General features: G+C 64.1%; 4 protein-coding genes across 4 annotated transcripts; all 4 read right to left on the bottom strand.

Annotated features, from left to right (window-relative positions):
* Nucleotides 1–1,336: 1,336 nt before the first annotated feature.
* On the bottom strand, nucleotides 1,337–3,367 carry LDBPK_211030 (hypothetical protein, conserved; the record flags this gene model as incomplete). Its single annotated transcript, XM_003860572.1, has 1 exon — nucleotides 1,337–3,367. One exon carries the CDS (start codon nucleotides 3,365–3,367, stop codon nucleotides 1,337–1,339), a length of 2,031 nt encoding a protein of 676 aa, XP_003860620.1.
* A 692-nt stretch (nucleotides 3,368–4,059) lies between these two features.
* On the bottom strand, nucleotides 4,060–12,042 carry LDBPK_211020 (hypothetical protein; the record flags this gene model as incomplete). Its single annotated transcript, XM_003860571.1, has 1 exon — nucleotides 4,060–12,042. The coding sequence occupies one exon, from the start codon at nucleotides 12,040–12,042 to the stop codon at nucleotides 4,060–4,062; it is 7,983 nt and encodes a 2,660-aa protein (XP_003860619.1).
* A 1,400-nt stretch (nucleotides 12,043–13,442) lies between these two features.
* On the bottom strand, nucleotides 13,443–14,333 carry LDBPK_211010 (hypothetical protein, conserved; the record flags this gene model as incomplete). Its single annotated transcript, XM_003860570.1, has 1 exon — nucleotides 13,443–14,333. The coding sequence occupies one exon, from the start codon at nucleotides 14,331–14,333 to the stop codon at nucleotides 13,443–13,445; it is 891 nt and encodes a 296-aa protein (XP_003860618.1).
* A 774-nt stretch (nucleotides 14,334–15,107) lies between these two features.
* On the bottom strand, nucleotides 15,108–22,067 carry LDBPK_211000 (hypothetical protein, conserved; the record flags this gene model as incomplete). The annotated part of the gene is made up of 1 exon (XM_003860569.1): nucleotides 15,108–22,067. One exon carries the CDS (start codon nucleotides 22,065–22,067, stop codon nucleotides 15,108–15,110), a length of 6,960 nt encoding a protein of 2,319 aa, XP_003860617.1.
* Nucleotides 22,068–22,776: the final 709 nt, after the last annotated feature.

Raw genomic sequence — 22,776 nt, 5'->3', positions numbered from 1 at the left:
CCGACACGCATGGCGGAGGCCGCCCACAAGAGGGCAAAGCACTTGTGCCGTGCGAAGCAGCGCGGTGGGGAGGGGGAGGAGAGCAGAGCAGACAAGCGCCCATCGGACTTCTCGGCTGAGGTGTGCGACAGAGGAACATAAAAGAGCCCCGTGAGGAGCACAGGGGAGGACGGCGCCGACGCACGCGTGGCCCTGCCCACATCGGAGGGGCCACAAACCCGCTCTCTGGGCACCACCCCCTGGCAAGGCAAACGCCTTCTCTTCGTAGCGGAGGGGGTGGGGGCTGATCTCACACGTGCCAGCAGCGGGAGAGGAAAAGACGAGAGACGGGGATGTGGCCTCATTCACCGCTCGTAGGCGCACCTCATGCCGTAGCACCGTTGCATGTATCTGTTCCTGTGTGCAGAGACGAGGGTAGGCGGGCAGCGATGACGACGGCGGCGGCGGCAAGGATTGTTGATATGCACAAGGTTGGGGATATAGGTGGTGGGAATGCACGCAACTACCGTGAGAAGGTCGGTGTTTTTTTTTTGTGTCGGTGCGCCAGCGCCTGACGACGTTAGTCAGCCGACACTCTCCTCCTCCCCCAATATGGCAGTTGAAGGGAATGAGAGGGAGGGGTAGGAGCTGGCCAGAGAGGCAGATAAAGGGATGTCGGCGGTGCCTTGTGCCACACGTGCACCTAAAGAGAGACACACACAGCTGCAGGCACCCGTTCGCTTGCACGTGTGTGGCGCTGACGTGAGCGTTGGCTTGACCCAGGAGAAGAAAAAGAGGCGCAGACGTCCTCCAGTGCGGCTCCTACGTAAGCGGGAGACGAGGATGGAAGATTGTGGGTGTGGGTGAGGAAGGGGGGGTGTAGAGTGCAGTTGGAGGCGCGCCAGGCATCGCAGGTGCCCTCACAGCAATTGCTACCTTTCATGAGTAAACGAGGGGATTGGGGAGGAGTCGATGAGACGACAAGACGGCGGCCATATAGAGAAGAGAAGTGTCTTCGCATCTTTGCGACCCCTCTCACGCCCATCCCGTGAGGCTCGCCTTCCCTCCAGCATGCCGTCTGCGCTGAGGGGGGAGGGGGGGGGGGGCATTCATATCGGCTCCGACAGACAGATACATGCCGCAAAACACACGTGTGAGTCACTGTATATGTGTGCCTGCGCGTGGCCAAATTCCCTCTTCGTTGTTCTTTCGGCTTCAGGCGACCGCAGGCCTCACGACAGAGCATCGAAGTGCCTCTGCAAGAACGGTTGCAACGCATGTGCGCAACTCCTGTTCCCCGCCTCCAGACGCTGCCGCACATGCACGCAACCGTGCCCTCGCTTACAGGTCAGCGGCATCATATCGCGCCGCCGAGTCGTGCAGGTGGGCGAGGTGTGCCGCAGGAACACCGCTGTCGACCTCTGTAGCAGAGGCTGCCGCACGATGGGCATCGCCAGTCCCCCTTAGACCAGGAAGAAAGCATGTCCGGCCGAACCCCATCCAGCGCCGGAAGCCCGCAGCTCGCGCAAAAGGCGTCGGCGCGCGAGTTGAGCGCGTGGCACGCGCAGCGCCAGGAGTTGCCTTCCTGCAAGACGTGGTGATGCCACGGGGCACCGCAGTGGCGGCACGCTGCGTCGCCGTGCCGCATCCACAGCCGACGACCGCGCTTCGTGTGGTCGGGGCAGGCCGCGTCCGAGAAAGGCGGCAAGCTACTCTCCGCGACCACTTGATATGAAGCAGTGTTTACGCCGCAGCAGCTGTCGCACATCCAGTTCGTGCAAGACCTAAAGTCCCACTTCGGTGACGCGTCAGAGCAATCGGGTGCAGCATCGGCATCGTGTGCAGACAGAGGCGGTGAGGCTGAGACACTATCCGCTACGGCGCTCCGCAGGAGCGCTCGCAACTTCTCAGGGCACTCCAAGGCACGCGGCAGGCGACAACGAAGGCAGCTGTACGCCGTCATGGTGTTCACAACGCCGCAGGCGCACCACCACGACGGCGTTGCGCTCACGGTGGTCACGCGGCCGCCATGGAGAGGGCTGTGGCATTGTAGACAGGTGAGCTGCGTCGAGTTCGGGTTATAGCAGTTTTCGGGGCCAAAGACGCGCGCAGAGGAGTTTGGCGTGGCCGTATGACCGCCCCCAGAGGCACCAGCGGTACCAGCAGATGACGGGGAGGCGGCGTCCAGCGCCTTGTGGCTGTCGGGCCCTCGTGTCACATGTGCGTCAGCCCCACCACCGCCAAACACCACCGCGTTTGACAAGACACGCGGGGCATCGCACGTGGGACAGCTTACCGTGACAGCAAACCGCTCGCGTGCGCAGTGGCGACACACCACTATCTGCAGGGAGTTGACCTCCCGACAAGCCCCGCAGCGCCAGCGCGTCGTGCGGTTTCGCGTGACGACGACATGCCCGATCGGGTATGAGTCCACTTCGGCGGCGATCGTCATGCGCACGAAAGCCTCTTTCTGACTATCATCCGCCGTGTCAATGCTTTCTGACCGTGCTACCCCACAGCAGCGGCAGTTCGCGGCAGCACGCGCGTTTGCCTCTCCACAGCATCCGCATTGCCAGAGATCGGGCCGACGACGCAGAGAAACTGTGTGCGACCACATGCGCGCGTCGTGGCGCAGTGTGCGGCACGCAGGGCAGATGGTGCGGGGGAAGGATGAGAGACCAGTTGAGTCGGACGCACCGCTACTCGTGTTGTCGCTACAGTCTGCGCGCACAATCGACCAGCATCCCGTGCACACCCAACCGCCACCGCGCAGCGCTGCCTGCGCCTCTGCCGTCTCCTCTACTGTCTTTAGTTGCCGAATCGTGTCGAGAGTGACAAGAGACAGCTTCGGTGTCGTCCGAGACGCGGTGTCGAGCAATGGTGATGTCGCATCAGGCACAGCGCCGGCACCCATCAGTGTGGATGTGGCACTCTCGTTGCCGCTAGCGTCAGCAGTGGCCGAGTCGGAGGAGGAAAAAATGGCGTCCCAGGCTAGACGAACGTCGTGTCCGCCGTGTGCCGTAACGGCGTTGAATTCGAAGGCGTCGACTGGCCACGGCGGTAGCTGCTCGCTTGGCTGCGCGGACGACGAGGGGGCACCTTCGACGTTAGTGGAAGGGGATAAGCTATGGCCAATGTGGCTACCACCGTCAGGGCAAGATTCGACAGCGTCGCGCTGCTGTGAGGCCGGGGCAGCAGCGCGAGATGACTGAAACGGGGACATGCCACGCGGCAGTCGCGTCACGGCCCTCAAGTCACCAGCGCCACGCTCCAGCGCCGGCGAGTGCCGCATGCGGTGGGCACTCCACAATGCACCCAGCGTTGGTGTAAGTGGTGAGGAGCATGCCTGATGACGGCTATACCAACGACGATGGCTGCCCCTCCACATGACGAGCCCTAAGCGACATGTAGCTTGCATCGGGTGCTTCTAACCTCCACACACGCACAGAGAGAGAGAGAGACAGACGTGAAGGGAAACGTGAGGTGTATGCAGCAGACGGTGGCACCGAGAGTGCGCCGCGACTGCTCGCCTTTGACTTCGTCTTTGCTTTCTCTGCGCATGATAGGAAAACGTGTTTGTGCGCGACATACAACGACGTGGCGAAAGAGAGGTCAGGGGAGCACAGCAGCAGCAGCAGAGTGAGACATCAACGATCAAGAGCGGCGGGCACGTACACACTCACATGCCGATGGAGAGCCGGCACACAAGACACAAAACGCTCTTGTGGGCGACAGCGTCCTTGAAGGGGGGACTCCGAGGCTGCCACAGTCGTGTAGAGCGTCCAGACTGGCGATGATGCATGATGGCATCTCTCGCCCAGAATGCGAGTACGACGTTGCACACACACACACACGCACGAAGACGGAGACTTAGCGAGCGGCGAAGTGGCGCGCGATGACCAGCGATACAGGAGTATGAGAACAGAGCGAGCAAGGTTGCAAGCAAGTGAAAGACACCAAAAGAAGGCCGCGACAACGTCGACGGAGATGAGACGTGAGTGACACGCGGAGATAGAGAGAGAGGGGGAGAGCGCCGTGAAGCTCCGTGAAGCGCCGTGGTGCGCGCCGTGGAAGCCTCGCTCATTGCACGTATACACCAGCGCTCTTCAGCAGCGCCACCGCCTCCGTGACTCGGCCCTCGCGCAAGAGCGTCTGTGCCGTGCGCTTCGCCGCCTTCTCTATGCGCCGCTCCTCGCGGAGCACGCTGTGTGGTCGCCGCGCGGCAAGGCATACATCTGTGTTTGTATACGGTTCTCCACACCAACGGCACACAACCTGACCGACACTGGGGCCGCGGTGCTGGCGCTGTGAGCGCGACTGGGCGCGCACACGTGGAGTCGAGCCTTCGTGATGCGGCGAGGGTGACACTACCAGCCCGTAGTGATGGTCGGGGCGCGTCTGGGCTCGACTTGCTGCGCGCGTGTCTACAGAAGCCTCTTCGCCCAGGAGCAGCGGCGAGCGGGCAAGCACGTGGTCTGGTGACCCTGGAGGGCCCACTGTGCAAGACGCTGTCGGCTGGGATGGCTCAGGCGAATTTTGTGGCACTGTGAGGGGTATCTGCTCGCCAAGGCTGGTATCGCGCTGGTCCACTCCTACAGCTAAACCCGCGGAGCGGATGTCGACACGGCGGTGCGATGTGGCATGAGGCTCTGCCATCAAGTCGGAGCCTATGAGCTTCGTGGCGAGTGGTGAGTGCGGCAACTCGTGCTCCGCCTCTAAGCCCGGGTCTGTGTGGGCGGCAACACGTCCGTCATGAACGTCTCCGTCCTCCGCAGCGTGTGCACCGGTGACTGCGCTCGAGCCAGCCGCCGCCACACCAGAGACGCGCTCATCTATGAGAAGGGGGCCCGGGCCAGTGCCAGTGCCGCCGTTGCCGTCCGCCGCGTCGCCGCTGCGCCGCGGCATAAGCGCGAGCTCAGACGTCTGCGACGGCGGCACCAAGCTGTCGCAGGACTCCCGCGAGGTCAAGACAGCGAGGGAGGTCGCGGCCCTAAGGGCAGTCGGCATTGAAGCCGCATTTCTACCGCTGACTGCAACACCGGTGGTACCGCTGCCGCCGCAGCTGCCAGAGTCCCGGCCGGCTCCCGCGGCAAAGCCTTCAATGGCGTGAGAAGCCCCGCTCTCCACCATGCCCATTCCAGGCAGGGCAGAGGGCAGCGCAAACGGGGCCGTGGTGGGCGAGCACTGCTGCTGCAGGGGCGGCTGCCCGTGCTGCGTCTGGAGCGTATCCCGCACCGACACCCCCGCATCCCGCGCGTCAGCGGCGCTCTCCTCGATGCAGGTGCGAGCATACGTCTCAGTCTCCCCCAAACCGTCCAGCGCAGCGGTCACAGCGGTGTTCGTGGGAGCTGCGATGGTGTTGCTAACGCTGCTGGCTCGGCGGCTGTGATGTGCCTGTACGCCAAGCGGCAGAGGGATGAGAACGTCCACGCCCGATCTCTCGTCACCGTCAACTCCGTCGTCCAGCGCCTCCTTGTCGGGTGTCGGCTCTCCTTCGCCACGATACGGTCCACCGGATGTGGCGGCAATGGCGAGAGCGAGTGGCGATGCATTACATGTGGATTGCACCTCCGCCTCCTCTATAAAGGACAGCGTGGGCGGCACCACTGTGATGGTGGCCATCGCGTGGGTCGGCGCCGTCGTGGCAAGCATGCCTTTGCTGTCGAACTCGGCGCACGCCGTTCCGGCTGTCAATGCCGTCTTCGCGCTGCGAGAAGAGCTGGGGAAGACAGGCATCCACGGATGCCGCTTCCGTGTCTGCATACAAGCATCGCTCAGGCCGGCGTTGTCGCCGTCGTGGTCGTGGCTGGTGTGCTTCGCCACAGGTGCCGCGCCGGCTTCGATGCCTGCCTCCCCCGCCACCCTCTTCTCGCTGCTGCTGTCGCCCGCGTCGCATGAGCGCCCCTGCATGACGAGCACCTCGTTATTCGGATTATGACGTAATGCAGCGCCAGCAGCACCACTGTGGGCTGCATCTCCCCCGTTGCTGTTGGTGCCGCCGCTGCTGCTGCTAAAGGCACTCGAGCGGCAACCATTTGTAGGTGCCGTGGGATACTGCGCCTCACGTCGCAGCCTGCAACCACTCATCCAGAACGAAACCGACGCCACGGCGCCGCCGCCTGGATGCAATGTGTGACCCAGAGGCGGCCCGGTGATGGCCACGGAGCCGGTGGGGGTTGCCGGAGATGCCAGAGACGCGGCGCGGCCACCCGGCACAACAACAAGAGCACTGTTGACGGAGACTGAGCTGTAGGGCGAGTGCCCGCCACCGCCGTTGCCGCTCTCGCCCCCACGCTGGCTGAAGTCCATGGTGTCACTGCCCTCCGATCGGGTGGTGTGGCGGTGGCGATTCCACCACGGCAGCGACTGAGATGTGGAAAGCGGAGCCGAGTGCTGTAAGCGACTGTCCACAGTGGCGGGAGCTTCCACCGCGACCACCGCGTCGGCCACGCTGTGGAGCAAAGGTGTCGAGTGTCCAAAGGCGTCAAGCCACGGCCTCTCCTCGTCCGACAACGCATGTCGCTCCCCCTCAGACACGGGGGCGCCACCGGCTCTCATCGACTCTAGGCTCCACGATGTTCGCGGCGACGTGGCTCCCGGCTGCGCCGCTGGCACTGACAGGTCGTCGCTGCCTGCATCGTTGTCACCATCAAAGCCACCACTGCTCCCATCCAAGCCGACCGCCGCCGCGGCGACGGCGGCAGCAGCGTGATTCAGCCCCCGCGGCGCCTTTGTGACGCTTCTCAACTTGGGCGGTGTAACGCAGGAGAGCGCGTCGGGCGACTCAGACCTCGCGCTCGCCGCTTCGGCCTCTTCGCTTAGCGGGGTTCGCCTGGCCACGGCGCCGTGGACTGCCACCAGCACAGGTGTGTCGACTCGCGAGATGTGGTCCGTCGGGGCGGTGCCCAAGGAAGAGTTGAGCGGGCTAATAGGCAGCGCGCCGCCCGCCGCATCCACAACGTCTGCCCCGACACCAGAGCCGTCGGCGAGGTGCGCCTCTTGGAAGGCGTAGCCGTTCAGGATGAGCGTGTCGGCGATGGCTGGCGTGTGCACGTGGGGCCCCGCTCGGTGAACAGCGTAACCGCCATCCTCCGACGTCGCCGCCGCCGCCTCATCACCGTGCACCCCTGATGATACACCGCGGAGGTGCGCATCGAACCCGCACTGAAACGTCGCCGCTGCTGTGGCGAGCAGCTGCGAGGAGGAGATGTCCGACAAGTGCACGAAGGCTGTGAAGGTGTTTCTATTCGACGGCATCGGCGGCTCATAGCGAGTCTGTGGGAGGCGGACGATGGCGTCAGCGAAGGTCCGCGTGCCGGTGCGAGACGGCGGGATGCCCTGCTCGGACGGCGTCGAGGGATCAAACTCGCGAGACGCACGGCCAACGTTGCACGACTCCTGCGGCTGCTGCGTGGGTAGCTGCGTGCTCGCCGAAGGCGGAGTCACGGATCGGCACCAGCGGTGACGCTGCGGCAACCGCAAGCAATGTCTGCCGCCACTGCGAGCTTCACCGCTGCCGCAGCTCCCTGCGCCGTTTTCACTGGTATCGTCTTTGTCCTCCTCCTCGTCGCGGCCATCCTCATCGTCGTCTTCGGCGTCGTCGCGATGCCATGTCCGCAACGTCGCCATGCCCCACGTCGGCGCCTCGCTGCTCTCCAAGCAGAGAAAGGTGTCATCACCGTCGTCTCCGGTGTCTTCGCCGACCGCGCCACTGACCGGGCAGCCTTGGCGCCGCTGCGCCCCATCGTCACCGCCGTCCTCGGCGTTATCCTCGTCGTCGTCGTCCAGAGCATCGTAGTGCGGCGGCGTGTCGTCGTTGACTCGGCTGCTTCCGGCAAAGCCGAAGTTCGGCGAGGCTCGCCCACCACTGGCGTGCAGACTCACCTCCTGCCACCGCACGCTACCCAGGCTGCCAGAGATCTCGCGCCGAAGATATTGTGGCACGTGCGACGGCAACGCCGAGGTCGGAGGCGGCGGTGGATGGAGATGCGCACTTGGCTGGTGTGCAAGTGGAGGCGCTCCCTGCGAGGTCAGTCCTCGCCGACCCCGCGGGGCAGACAGGAGACCACTGGCGGTGCCGTCGACGTCATCTCGCGCGGTACTCGAAGAAAGCAGCGAGGTCGGCTGCGGCGTCGGCGTCAACCGCTCTCTCCACCGCGGCATAACCCGCGCCGTCGAGGACAAAAGCGATGTATTGCGCGTCGGCTCTGACTGCGAGCGCCGAGACAGCAGCTGGTGGCTGCTGCTGCGCACCAGAGCCGCCCGCTTTGCCCCGCCGCCGCCGCGAGTAGCGGCCGTCATGGCGTTGAAGCCGGTGGAGTCGCTTCGATAAGCGAATACTGAAGGAGACGAGTAGTTTCGGTTGAAGGGGCTGGCATCGAGCCCGACGAAGTGCTTCGCATGTTCGTCCCCAGACCTGTGTAATCGACAGCGCGCATCCTCGCCATCTCGCGTGCGCCTTAGGCCGACCTCGTCGATGCTGTCCTCCTCGTCCTCTACATCCTGTGCGTCTCTCGCCACCTCCAGACGCGAGTCGCTTGTGCTGTACGATCGCGGCGAGGAAGGGCTGCTGTGCACCCATAAAATGGCACCACACGCAGCTGCCCCGCATGTGCTCGGTGCGAAGAAGGTGCCGCTCCCCATGCAGTGCGGCGGAGAGTAGTGCTGCTGGTCGTTGTCATGAGCCAACAGCAGGCCAGGCGCAGCACTGTTGGCAGCCACGGTAGTGTGCGTTGTTGTGAACCCAGGGGCGGATGCCCGGTGCGGGTGCTCCTCGATCGGCTGCCGCTGGAGTTGGTGCTGAGCGAGCGACTGAGGACTTCGTGGTGCGGCCTGCCTCTCTGCCGCGCCACCTTCCTCGTTAGCTCGATCCTCCTCATCCGCGTCGACGGTCGTGGCTGTTGCGGACCCCATTTCCTCGTCGTATGCCGTCGTGCGGCGCACCGACAGACGCTCCCGCTCCTCCACCAAGCCCCCGCCACTTCTATCCTCGCCGTTTACCGGGACAAGGATGCCCGCCTGTAGCGACTGCATAGTCGACAGGCTGGTGTCGCTCCCCCGACTCTCCTGTGACGACGGCCACTGCGTCGCGATGGAGGTTGAAGTCGCGGTGGATGTGCGCAAGCTGGCAGGGGGCTCACGCATGAGAGGCAGTGCCCTGTCCGCGGAGGGAGCCTCCTTCTTGTACTTTATTCGTGCCCTTGGCGGCCGATGTAGCTCCTGCGGTGGTGCTGCCACCCAACTATGAGCGATGTCATTCGCGGCCTTAGTGGGCGTGGGCGGTGATGCAGGATGGCCCGCCGCGGGTGCGCCTTCACGGATGGAGAGCTGACCGAGGGCAGAGAACGGCTGTGGCACGGCATCGCTGGGCTCGCTGTTCTCCGGCGAAGGAGAAAAAAGCGCAGGTGGTTCCCGCTGACGTGTTACGACGGAGCGGCGCCGAATCGGCAGCATGGAAGCGACGCTGGCCCAAGAGCGGCGTGAAGAGCCGCGGCTGCCTGCTTCCTGATGGCCAGCGACGGTGCACTGGTGGCGGAAAAACGATGCTTTGCCTGTCGCCACCTCAGCCGCCGCACCAGTCGGCACCCGAGCGAGCTGAGTGTCCCTGCTCGCAGGTACTGCGGAGGTTGCCAGCTCATCACCGCCACCAATGCTATCGCCGGCGACGGCAAGTGACTTTCTCAGCGCAAACGACATCTGCAGCGCCTCTGCCGATGGCTCGGGACTCTCAACCCCGCCGTTATGGCCTCCGCCCGCGCCAACGCCACTTACAGGGGCGCCTGTGCGGGCGCCCATTCGATTCCACGCCGCGATGATAACAGATTGACTCACCGACCGGCGGCCTCTCAAGCACGCATCAGTCGTGGCTGCCGAAGACGGAAACGCCGCCGCGGCAGCTGAACCGCCGCTCTCTGCCGCTACGACGGCTGTGAGAGGTGAGACGAAAGGCGACCGTGGCGATACTCGCGCCGTCGTGTCCGTCACAGTAGTGGTGGATGATAAGCCGGCACCAGGGACGCCGGGAGCCTTCAGTTGCCGCGGCTGCTGGTGAAACGAGTAGTATACCGACGGCGATGCGGCGGCGGTGACACAGTCGCTGTCTTGGCCATTATCGTGGTCGTCGTCAGAGAAGAGGCTTGTGTTGTCGGTGGCCGTCGTAGGGGTTGCTGGCGCGGCGGCTCGTCGTGTGCCCCACACCGCTTCCGCGAAAGAAGCCGTCGTCGGTGGCGGCAGAATCGGTGCCGAGTTGGTGTCCGTCGGCGTCGTCGAGTCGCTCTCCTCGCTGCCCTGGTGCCCCGCTTGTTCTCCTGGTACCAGCTGGAGAAAGTGTGGTGTTTCTATGGAAACTGGAAGACCTCGCGGCAGAGCTTCGCCGCACTCCTTCCCGCTCGGCCTCGGCCCCGACACGTCTTCAGCACCGCGAGGGCTCTTCGAGTCACTCGCGGGGCTGCGCGCATCGTCCACCGTCGGGGCGACCGTTGTACGCCCAACTGAATGCCCCGCGGCACCCGAGGGCTGAAACGCGGAAACCCGCCGCGCCGTCATCGAAGAGGTCGGTGGCCTCGACACAGCAAGCCCAGTTGCCGTCGCCGCGGCGGCGACGGCGGGGAAGGGCGACGATGCTGAAGATCTTGGTTGCGTGGCCAGAGCTGCAGGCGCAGTCGACGGCACGTCATGGGCACGCTGCGCAGGCGAGGTGCGCTTGTACACAGTCTTTGCCTCGACGTCTCTGCGGCAGAGCGAACCTTCCCCAGCAGTGAGCTCTGCTTTGGTGCCTCGGGCGCTGCCTCCGTCTTCGCCCGCCTTGGGGCGGGAGGGCAACGATGACCGCTCTGCACGAGAGCCAGGCCGAGAGAGGAGCTTGCGAAATAAGAGATTGCGTGACTGCCTACGCCAGAAGCCGCCGCCTCCGCCTCCACTGCGGCCGTCGCCTGCGCCCTCAGTCTTGGACTTGAGGTCAGACTTACTGTTGCCGCTGCCGCGGTCAACGGCACCCTTGACGCCCAAGTCGAGAGGCTCGTCTGGCCGCTGAGGCGTGGCGGTGCTCGTCGTTGTCGTCGACGGATGGCATGGCGCGTTGGTGGAACGGGCTGCCCGGCCCACAGGCAGCGGTGGCGCCGCCGTCGACGGCGGGCATGAGAAGGCCGGAGACTCAAGCGGCACCCTACCCTTCGGGTTCAAAGTTGACGGCGAAATGGCGCGGCAGACTTGCGAGGAGTCAGTGTTGTGCTCGTTCATGTCGACCTCTGTGTCGCCCCCGCGCCTCATGGACACGGTCCCTCGCGTGTGGCCGCCGGCTGGAGTAGGCGCCGTGCTTACCTTGGCGGCGGGGTGGGCATCTTCCAGAATCAGCAGAGTTCTGAGCGGCAGTGGTACCGCAGAATCGGTCGCCGCCTGTAGCGTCGAAGATGAGCGTGCGCGATGCACACTCACAGCCGAGCCGCTCCGAGCAGCGCCACCGTTGGCGTTTTCGTCGCCTCCGTGAGCTTGACAAGAGTTTGAGGCGTCGATCACAGCCAAGTCGAAGTCATTGTTCTGCTGCTGGTGGTGGCGCTGCTGCGGCGACAACTCTGCATCACATGGCCTTTCTCTTCCTCGCGAGTCTCTTAGTGGGTGTCCTCTTTCGCCTACGGAGTGCTGAGACGCCGTGACGGCAGCCGCAGTCGCACGCGCCGGCGAAGGCACGAGGCTCTTGGTCGGAAGCGATGAGAGAGAGAGCAACCCGTGCCGGTGAATTGAAGAGACGGGGCTGGCGAGGTTATTGTCCTGCGTCGCTGCCGACGTCGTCATGGCCCCTGCCGCGGCGTCTCTGTGCTGCTTGCGCGTTCGTAAACCACTACCTGTCAAGAGGGAAGAAGCCGCGACGCGAGAACTCGTCGCAGTAGCACTAGTTACGGCCGATACGTTTTTACCCGAGTATAGAGACCTCAAGGCCGGCCTCCCCCTCACCTGTGAATCGCGACTGCGCTGGCGGCGGCTGCTGCCACCGACGGCGGTGTGCGACAGCGAGCTGCCGCTGCCGCTGCTGCTGCTGCTGCTGCGCCTGCTGCTGCTGTTCCCCATGAGCAAGCGGCGTCGGCCTTAGCGCAAATGTGGAAAAAGAGAGGCAAGAGAAGTATGGGCACGCGGAGAAAGGACAACGGTGTGCCACTACAAGTCCGTCAGCGGGGGAGGGGGGGGACAGCCTCGCCAATGTGCTCTTCGCTTTCTCTGCCCCTCCCCGTGTGTGTGTGTGTGTGTGCTAAGGGAAGAGGCAGATTCTATCGCAGGAAAGCTCTGTGTATATCTGCTTCTGTGGGTGGATTGGGTGGGTGCCGCCGAGGGAGCGATGGAGATGGCAACTGACTGAGCACACGTCCACGCCGGAATCTTACTTGCTTCGTTCTTCTGCCTCGAGTTCGGGTGCGTATCGCGGTCCGTATCACGGGCAATGGCTTAGATGCGCTGCGCATTGCACACACGCACACACGCACACACTCTCACGCACACGTGTGTGGAAGAGAGCCGCAGGGATGGCAGAGGAGGGACTGAAGAGACAGAGCTGTAGACACGCGCAGGCCCACGCGTGCATGTGGGCGTCGCTTTACACGCGCTGGAAGACGTCGAGGGAAGAAAAGAGGGGGAGAAGGAGGAGAACAGGCAGGTGTGTGTGTGTGTATGTGTGTGCATGTGCCTGTGTCATGCCAACGTCGCCGCATCTGCGTGATCACATCCGTACCCGCAGCGCGACGAACATGAAAAGGGGCCGGTCAACGCAGCAAAAGGCGGCAGCGGGACGGGGGAGAGGGGGACATACGTCCTCATGCGCTCCTCTGATCTGTGTGCCTCTCTCGCATTCTTTCCTCCTCGCAATCTCCCCATCCCCACTCCCGCGATCCCAGCCTCCAGCTGTCGGCCATGCACCGAGGGTCATGTTTGTTGCTTGAGCACACGTCTTGGGTGGCCACATGTGGTGGTGGTGAGAAGGGGAGGATCGAGGGGGGGGAGGGGGGGGGTGAGCGATCGAAAGGAAAAGAGCCACCGCCATCACGGCACGCCGCTTCCTTTCGCATGCAAGGTGTCTCGGCCTACTCGGCAGTGACTGAAAAGCGAAAACGTGTCGATATGCAGCCAGCGCCAAACGCACACCTGTGCGTGTCGAAGTTTGCGGGTGTGTGTTCCGCGTTGCGGCGCGCAGCGTATCTCTCTGCGTCCGGTGGCTTGGCCACCTCACGCAAAGCATCTCTCCTGCCCGCCAACGCTACACGGACGCGTACACATGCGCGTGCAGGCAGCATTCACACCAGCGACGCAATCCTCCTGCACCCGCTCCCGTCACTGTCTCTCACATTCTGGTCATGCACACATGTTGGCGGTATCTACTTTAGCACGGCTTGGTGGCTCAGCGCAGTGCCTGATGCCCTTCCCGCCCTCGCTGGCAGCACGCAAGGGTGTCGAGCCGAGAGAAAACAGGAGAGCGGGGCCTACATCCTGATATCCGGAAGATGCGGCGAGATACGCCGCGTCAGGGCAGCTGCCTCCTGTACCAGCGCTTTTCGTCGCTGCTTGAGCACTTCACTCTGGCGCACCGGCACGCCATCCAGGCTGCAGATCCACTGCGTTAGGAGCTCATCCGCGGCAACGGCGAGACGGTGCACCTTTGCCTGCGCCTCAGCCACGGCGCCACTGTCACCGACATCATTGCGGTTTCCGCCACTATCGATGTTGCTGACTTGGGCATCGCTCGAATTATGATTGCACCCTTCACCGCCCTCACAGCTCTCATCCCCAACGAAGCTGTCGTCATGAGCATGCCTCCGCCGCACCTCCACCAGCTCTGCGACAGCTGTCTCGAGGTAGGTGAGTGCGGCCAAGAGGGGCGCCTCCTTTTGCTTTTTGGCTCGGCGCACGTAGGAGAAGAAGGCGCTCTCGGCCGGGTTGGCAAACTCGATGTCGTCGTCACCGTCCACAGCCCCACGCCGCGCTGGGGCAGTCTTCGTCCCCTCCACACACCCTAACTTGTCTGCCGCACAGCCGCTGCCGGTCGCCGCGCCATGTGGCGGCACCGATGCGGCAGAGATCCGGCGCCCATCCCTCACGCGGTCCTCGCCGCGGTGTACGAGGTGACGCGCTAGAAGAGTGGTGGTGACGGTGAGCGCGAGCGCCGCCGCTGCAGAGGCGTAGATGTACTGCGCTGGGTACTTGGCGAGTTGGCGAGAAGCCTTCTGCGAGATGGTCGAGATCAGCCGCCACTGCGGGGACGCCACGATCGCTGAAGAGGATGTGGACAGCGATGGCGATGGCGACGCGGCCGCGTACGTGCGGGCGCTCACCTCCGGTGCCGCCGGGGCCGATGATCCCGACGATGCCCACATAAACCTGTTCAACTGTACGATGAACCAACGGGGGAAGACGGTCTGGTGTCTCGGCGCGTGCGTGTGTTGTGCACAGAGGGGATGAAGAGGATGAGGAAGAGGGCAGAAGAGGGCCAATCGACAATGAAGCTCTGCTGATACGTGGGTCCGGTGTGATGGTATAATACGGTGAAAAACGAGGCATTGGCGTGCGGCGCGAGAGCACGCACACACGAGGCCGGCACAAATGACGTGGGGCGTTGCAGGATCGCATGACGACACGGAAAGAGAGAGAGGGAAGAAAGGAGAGCAGGAGATTGACGAGAGAAGTGCGCACGCCACAGGTGAGAAGGTGGAGTGGGGGTGGAAGAAGGCAGAGAAGGGACGAGTGGGCAGGGAGGGGGGCACACATACATGCATGGCCACTAAACCGAAGGTGGGCAGCGAACGTCGATGCAGAGAACGAGATATCGACAACGAAGAGAAGACGAGCGCTGGCGTCACACACCCGCAGACAAGACGAAAAACGGGGGAAGGGGGGGGGGGCGAAGTCCGTCGGTTGTGATCGCGGCGTGCGGCCATCTGCGCCCACAGAAAAACAGAGACAGAGGGAGAGGCCTGCATCCCTGCTGGCCTACCCTTCTGCATCACAACCGGAAGGGCTGTGGTGAGTAAAAACACATTGGCGAAGACACGCAAACATATGAACAGGCAGCATGTGTAGATCCGGAAAATGAGGAAGTGTGGAGGGGCATCGGCGATGGTCCCCCCCCCGCCTTATCTCAACGGCGCCGCCTACTCTGAGGTTGGCTCCGCCTCCTCGAGCAGCAGGTACAGGCGCACAAACGGCAGCATTGTACCCATCTCGGATATCTTGCGCCGCACTACAGCCCAGTCCGCGTCGGTGCGCAGTTGCACAGCGCACCAGGTGCGCGCCTCCACGTAGTACAGCCCCCACTTGAGCGGCGAGGGACGCGAAGGCGCCGTAAGAGAACCTGACGCCGGCAACACCTGCGAATCAGCCGCCGTGTCGCTGTTGCTGGAAGCCTCCGTCGTCGCGGTGGTTGTGATGGTGCGGCCGAGGCGGAGGCTAGTGCTCGTCTCGCTCGAGGACTGCTGTGAGACATCCACCTCAGTACATTCACCCGTGTCCGTATCGCGAGCAGGTGTGGTGCCTGTAACCCAGTCTCCGAAAGCCTCGGCAAACGTGCAACCCGGAGAAGGTGACGGCGCGCCGCCGCGACGATGAAGAAGCACCCGACTCAGCGCCGGCTCACTGACCTTCAGAGACACCCACAGACGCCACAGAAGTCCGACGAAACGGGTGCGTTGCCGCAGCGGCCGGAGAGCGAGCGACAGAGGAAGATGGATGTACTGGGGCGATCCCGTGAGTTGGTGCTGCTGTTGCGACGTCCCCAGCCCCTGAGATGAAGCTGAGGGACTTGAAGGTACCCGCACCCACCACGTCGTCTCCATAACCGCGGCGATCTCCTGCGCGGGGGTCACCGCTGTCTGGCCCTGTGTGCAAGCTCGGTCGCACAGGAAACCCATCGCTTGGTTTCCATCAGCGTTGCTCGAGGCGCTCTTGGAGGCGGGCAGCATCTCTGTGTTCACTTTAGTGGGGTCGGAATCCACTAAGGAGGGGTGAGTCAGCGGCGCGTGTGCCTTCGCCATAGTTTCCTCGGAAAGCGCCGCTAGCGCCACGTGCGAAGGGCGAAGAGGCGCCGCCACCCTCGCGCGTGTTTCTCCGCTCAAGTGCAGTGAGGCCGCGCGCCCGCGAAGGTGTGCAGTGGCACCGTTGCCATCGTTGTTGCCGTCCTCGACGCAGCTCGACGATGCAGCTGCGACTCGCGCGGTCGCATCGGGCTGCCAGTTGGTGGTCGAAGGGAGTGCCGAGTGAAGAGTAGCCTCTCGTGCCGATTGGGACCCTTCGGGTGGTGCCATGCCGTTCGCTGCCGGTACATGTCCCTGCTGCTTTCCTGGTACAGCCGTGAAGCCCACCGTCGCTCCGGCGTCCGGCGGCAACGACGACAGCGACGAGGATGGAGCAGGGGCAGACGGCGTTGGTGGCGAGGCAGCGGCAGCGCCGAAGCCACCGTCCTCCTGCCACATGGTGTGGTACTCTCCGTCAAACAGGAATGTCTTGTCTTGGCCGGGGCAGCTGCTGATGCCGCCATTGGCGGCTGCCGTATCGTCGCCGCCCTCGTGCGGGCTCGGCGTCGCGGACAAATCCGTCGGCGCCTCCGCCGTTAGCACCCGCGTCGCCAGCCCATCACTGCCTTGTTTCATGCTGCAGTGCTCGCTAGGGGGCACCTGCATCGCGGACAAGGGCGCCGCCTTGGCGAAGTCCAGAGCGCGCAAGGCCGCTACTGCCGACACGACGCGGCAACCGCCTGGCAAAGCGCCCACCACCTCCACTGTCACGGGGCACACGTATTCGAAGTGGCGCCGCCCCGTCACCGCGTCCAGCTGCACCGTATACGTGTACGACATGTCCTCGTCGCCGTCGCTGTCCGCCCTCTTCGTTGCCGCGCAGGGTTCCGCATCGTCGTCGTTAGCGTCCGTCGAGGATGCGGCGCCACCAAAGCTGTGAAATGAAAAAGATGCCGTCTGCGATGCCGAGGATGGCGCATCGTCTGAGCTGCTGCCGCTGCTGCTGTTTTGGGCGCTGCTGCCATCATCGTGTGAGCTGCTGCTCACGTCATGCCGCGTCTCGTCCTTGCTGCGGTGCGGGTGACTCAAAGCACGGGAGCTGTGACTGGCAGAGGAGTGCGATGCCGATGACGTGGAGGATATAGTCGATGTAGTCGAGGATGAGCTTGCAGAGGCCGAGTCCGTCTCGTCTTTTTCGTGATCCGCCGCCGCTGTCGCCTTCGCCGACGCGTCCGCCAGACTCGACATACTCAAAGACACCCCGTGGATGCCGTCGTCGCGTGTGTGTCCACCTCTGATGCCACCGTCAACGCTGTCGAGCTCCAGATACATGGGCGATCCCAGCAGCGAAGATGGACGCGGCCCCCCAGCATGGGCATCGGCAGGGCTACGCCGCGAGCCAATCACACCACCGCCCAGCTCGCCCCCGCTAGGCACGAGTTTCCGACTTTGTAAGCGCTGCTGCACATCCGCTTCTGGTGCCGCGGTAATGGAGGGCGTCTTTGAAGTTTGCCCAGGTGCATCAAGCATATTGGCTCCCGACGTCGACGCCAACAACGCCGATGACGACGACGACGGCGACGTGGATATCGAAGGCACAGCTGATGAGGAAGCGGTGCTCGACAGCAACGCCCCCCTCTCTTCGTCCTCGGACGTCGTCCCTGCCGTGTCATCCAGGTCAGAAGGCGGAGCACTCCAACGCCACCGTACTTCTTCCCGCACACTTGCTGGCGCGGGGCACCCCAGCCGGCCACGTGCCGACACATCTGCCTCCTCCTCCGCTGAGGACGTCTCCCAGAGACCCGGCACGTCACGTGAGTCGTGCGGTGGCCGCCACGGCGGAGCGACGCACAACCTTGCAGGTTCCTTGCCACGGCGAAAGGCAGCGCACTGATGCTCCACGGCGACCGCCAGCGACGCGGCCTCGCGGATACGACGCACCGCGGGGGTCGCTGCTAGCCAGTCCTTGCCGTAATCGCCATCGTCCATGAGCGTCCCAGTACCGGGCACAGTCGTCGCTGGTATTTCAACAGGACGAGAGTAGACAGCGGAGAGAGCTCGCAGCACCGACTCCTCCGTCTCGGCCTGTCGCGCCGTCGCGTCGACGGAAAAAGGCAGCGGCGAGCCATGAGAGGACGGGGCCGACGGAGGCGACGGGGACGCCGCTTCCTTCGTTAAGTGCACCGCCACAGGGGCGCCCTTTGCCCAAGCGTCCGCCTCCAGCGCGGGTAGCTGCGTCGCTGCGCGTGCGACTGGTGCTGCCACGGCGTCATCGCCCGGGAAGTGAGCTCCGCTGTCGCCTGAGTCACTCGCAGCCCTCGAGCGCTTGTCGGTGCGGGCGACAAACTCATCCGGCACCTCTGAAGGGCCGCCTATGGTGCCGCCGGAGTGGTACGGAGCGGTGTAGGCCGCGTCCGACGACGCCGGGTCGAGTCGAGAAACGAAGACCTCATCATACAGCGCCTTCAGCTTTGCGCGGGCTGCGGCCTTCGCAGCCTCCTGTGCTGCATGCTGCGTCCGCTGCGCGCCCAGCTGCCGCTGCCGCCGCTGATAGTGTGTTAGCAGCTTCGCCTGCAGGAGGGCCTCCAGCTCAGTGGTGGAATAGCCCTCGCAGTGACCGGGAGAGTGCGCCTTGGGGGTGGGTGGAGCGGCCCCGCTCGCCGATGCTATCGCTGTAGCACGCATTTGGGCAGCGCTAAAGGGGCGCAGCCGCGCCTCACTGGCGGCATTGCCCACTGTGGGCTCAAGACCGGAGGATGAGAACAGCCGCGGGTGCGAGGCAGAAGCACCCTTGCTTGCCACCGTGACCGCTGTCGGCTGCCTGTCCGCGTCCCCCCTCGGTTGCAGCGACGGCGACGGACACGCAGGACCACTGGAATCCTGTGTCATCTGCGGCTCGTCCGGCCGCGAGGCTGGCGGCTTTGGCGTGCTCGTCAGTACCGTCGTGGGCAAGGCAGTCACCGACACACGTTGGCGGAGCGGGGCAGCTGGGATGCACGGCGGCTGTCGACTCGCAGCAGTGAGCCCGCCTGAGACGCGGCGCTGCGACACTGACTGTGTGCTCTCTGCGTCGGCCATCTCCGCTGCTCCGGCGGAGCCTCGCTGAAACGGAGACCGCGAGCTAGGAGGGCGGCGGCTGCCTCCCATAGTGATGGTCGTCCCGCTGATCGTTTTCACCTCGATGCGGGGGGCCGTGGGAGATACGACCCCGGCGCGGCATACGGGCAGCAGGGGATTCGAGGACATCTGCATGTCTTCCGTTCCAGTTGCCGGGCTGTGCGGTGACCGCAACGGCGACGGCAGCTGCGACTGCCGCTGGTGCGGCGCAGTGCGCGAACCCTTCGACGCCGGCGCAGCACCCTCTGCCCTCTCCTCGGAGCCGCCTGCTGCTGTGTTGTCGGTGGCAGAGCTCAGAGCACCGTCGGCGCCGCTTGCAGACACGGAGCTGCGATTCGCTCGCTCAACCAGCATGACGTTGTCACAGCCGGCGGAGAGCGGAATGGAGGAGAAGACTTCGGCGTTCTTGAGCCACGGAATGTTCTCCATCAGCGCCATGAACTCGCTGCGCGTCTGCGCACCGATGGGGTGGTCCAGCGCATCGTCATCGTCGCAGTGGGTGCGCACAGCAGGTGGCCTGTCAGCTGGCAACATAGATGATAGTGGTGATGCTTGCTGCGTGGCCTGCGCCCCTAGCGGGGTACTCACCGATGCCTTGTCGTCGACGGTACGCTGCTCTCCAGTCGCGCCTGTGCTGTTCACGGCAGAGTCACCGATGTTGACGAGGCCGCCGTAGAGCAGCTCCAGCGGGAACGGCGCCGCAGGGAGAAGCTGCAGAGCCGTGTGCTCAGCAAGCTCGAGTGACGGCGGCTCAGCACCCACGGTACTGCCTCTGCGCTTCTCGGGCAACGCGGCCACCTCTGCCCGTTCTCGTCCTGCAAGGCTCGGCGAGAGCGCGGCTTGTCGGTTGGCGCTGTCGCTTCCCACGCCGGCCTTCACGGTAGAATGAAAGAGCGCCGAAGAGGGCGTCGGCTTTGGCGATGCCACAGGCAGCATGGCCCGCGAGACCTCCTCCTTTTCATCCCTCTCCTCTGCCGCTGCACGGTTGCCGAGACGCTCACGCTGCGCGGACGGCATGCCCTGCAGTATGTCCCCCACAGACGTCTTCACGCGGACGGCGAGAGGGGCGTGCGCGCCGGTGAAGTCATCGACCACGTCGTCTCTCCTCTCGCGGCTGCGGCGACTCCCGGGAGCTGTGAGGGAAACACGAGATGCCCCTTGCTCCTGCTGAAGCGTACTGGATGCAGCGGCGACGAGGCTGCCGGCCCACCGTGCGTGCTGCTCACTTGCTGAAGGGCCTAAACGATTGGACGGCGCTTGCGGCGTGGTCGCCGCTACTCCCTCAGGCTTGACAGCGAATGATGATGGACCACGCTGCGGAGGAGTGGAGACGGAGTCATGGGCTAGCGCACAGGTGGACAGGGGGCGGTGCACCGGCGTCGGCGCCACCGGGGCAAGCGGAAGACCTGCGCTCGAGCCGCACCGTGACGTGCTGCCGGCGCCGAACACACCCGTTAGCAACTCCTCGGCTGAGGGCCGCTCTGCCGGATCAACCTGAAGCATTTTATCAACCATGCTCACCACAAGGGAGTGCAGCAGGCGCTCAGAATGGAGAAAGGAGGGTCCGTAGAGCGTCTCCAGCACGGCCTGCTGGGACTCTGCGAAGGCGTGTGGCGTGCCCAGCGCGGCAGTGTCATATACGCCTTCCGTGATGACGTAGATCTGCGCCAGAACGTTGTCGGAGGTGAAGGGAAGTTTCAGGCAGTAGAGCTCGTACAGGACCACACCCAAAGCCCAGATATCGGCACCGAAGGAGTAGGGGTCGCCCATGCAGAGTTCAGGGCAGAGGTAAAACGGGGTGCCCACAAACGTCATCGTGAAGGGCTCTGCGGGCTGGAGCAGCTTCGACACGCCGAAGTCGCCAATCTTTACGGTGCCGTCGCGCTTCGAGAGGTAAATATTGGACGGCTTGATGTCGCGGTGGACGATGCACAAGGCATGCAGGTACGCCAAGGCGTCGAGGCACTGTTTCGCGATATCCGTGATTAGAAAGGACTCGACCCAGAGTTGATTCGGCGGAGGCGGGAGCTGGGGCTCGAGCGGCTCGGAGGCGAGGCCGGCAGCGGCAACCGTGTTCTTGACGCTTACGTTGGTGAGGTGCGGCGCGCCCGTGGCAGCAGAGCCAACGGCGGCATTGCTGGCAGCCGCAGTGGGCATTTGGATGCCATTGCGACTGCCGCAAGCCGCCCCATCTGCGGCCTCGGCGTCGGTGGCTCCGAGCGGGGTGGTCGGCATCGCCGCCGCGGAGGCGTCAGACATCCACGTCTGGTCGACGGAGGCGTCGAGGCCATCCCACCGCATCACGGTCGCCTTCGTCACTGTCGTGGGAAACGTCGACATTGGTGGGCGCGGTGCAGCGCGGAGAGTTGTTGCGAGGCGCTGGCGGTGTAGTCGACTGCGGCTTACCCAGTCTCCCTCACTCACCTCCCCTTGATCGGCCCCTGCAGCGGCGTCTTCTGTTACAGCAGCTGAAGGCCGGCCCCGCTTGCGCGCTGCGGCGGCCGTGCCCACTGTACTCAAACTGGTGGCCTCGCATACATCTTTGGTGCTGTTCAGTTCTTGACCGCTGTACTGCCGCAGCAGGGCGGCAAGGTCGCCGCCGTCCATGTACTCCGTCACAAGACAGAGCCACTGCGATCGAAAGCCTGCCCCAGCTGCAGCGATGTCGTCGCCATCAGCCTGTGGAACAAGCGTGGCGCCTCCCTTCCGTGACAGCGCTGACTCGTCATCATCGTACAGGAACGAGTCGTAGTAGGTGATGATGTTCGGGTGGCCAACATTCTTTAGCAGCGACACCTCTGACATGACCATGAGCACCTCCTCATCGGAAAGGGCGCCGAGCGAGACGGCCTTGACAGCCACCTCCTGCTCATACATGGTGCTGGTAGGCTCCGTGTCCACGCAGAGGTACACCGTGCCGAAGCCGCCCTGGCCGATCACGCGGATCGGCCGGTACCGCGGCCAGCGAGGCAGGTCGTTCATCATGCAGGCTGCAGTAGATTGTGACGAAGACGCAGAACGCAAGGGAGGAAAAGAAGCAGTCAGCAACGCGTAACGTCGCCAACGACCCACACACGCCACGCCCCCCGGTTGAGCGGAAAGAAGGCACAATGCATCAAAAAAAAATGAGGCGCGAGCGCTGAAGGCGGCACGACCACCCGAGGCACACGAAGGCAGAGGAGACAATGAGAGGACGTCCCACGTCTAGACGACAACAATGATGAAAGAAAATGAAAAAAAGAAAAGACGGGAAGAGGGCGCGACTGCGCGCACGTTTCTGTTATGTGTTTGCGTGCGCTGTTTGCGCTGGGGAAAGACGGGAAGAGAGGTGGTGAGGTCACCCTGCCCCCTCCTCCTCCTCCTCCTCCTCCGTCGTCGTCGAGACCCCAGATGCACTCCCGGATGGAGTTGAAGTGGGGGGTGGCGGTGAGGGCAGAAAGGAGCGCGTACTTGCGCAAAGGCTACTGCGTTCACGCTTCCGTCTTGTGGGCCCTTTCTTTGGGGGTCTGCGGTGCGCTCCCGCACGATAGTCACACCGGGATAGCAAAGAGATGGAGGGATAACGTGGAGAGAGGGACGGGATTACGAGGGGGGGGGGGGCATCAACACTAGAAGAGAGCCGGAGGCAGAAAAGGGAAACGCAACGAGCTTGAGCAAAGGGGGAGGGAAGAGAGATGCACCGCATGTGAGCGTC

This window comes from Leishmania donovani, chromosome 21, assembly GCF_000227135.1.
Source record: "Leishmania donovani BPK282A1 complete genome, chromosome 21".
Classification (NCBI taxonomy): Eukaryota; Euglenozoa; class Kinetoplastea; order Trypanosomatida; family Trypanosomatidae; genus Leishmania; species Leishmania donovani.
The sequence above is the reverse complement of the archived record's forward strand: the minus strand, read 5'-3'. Positions and strand labels throughout refer to the sequence as shown.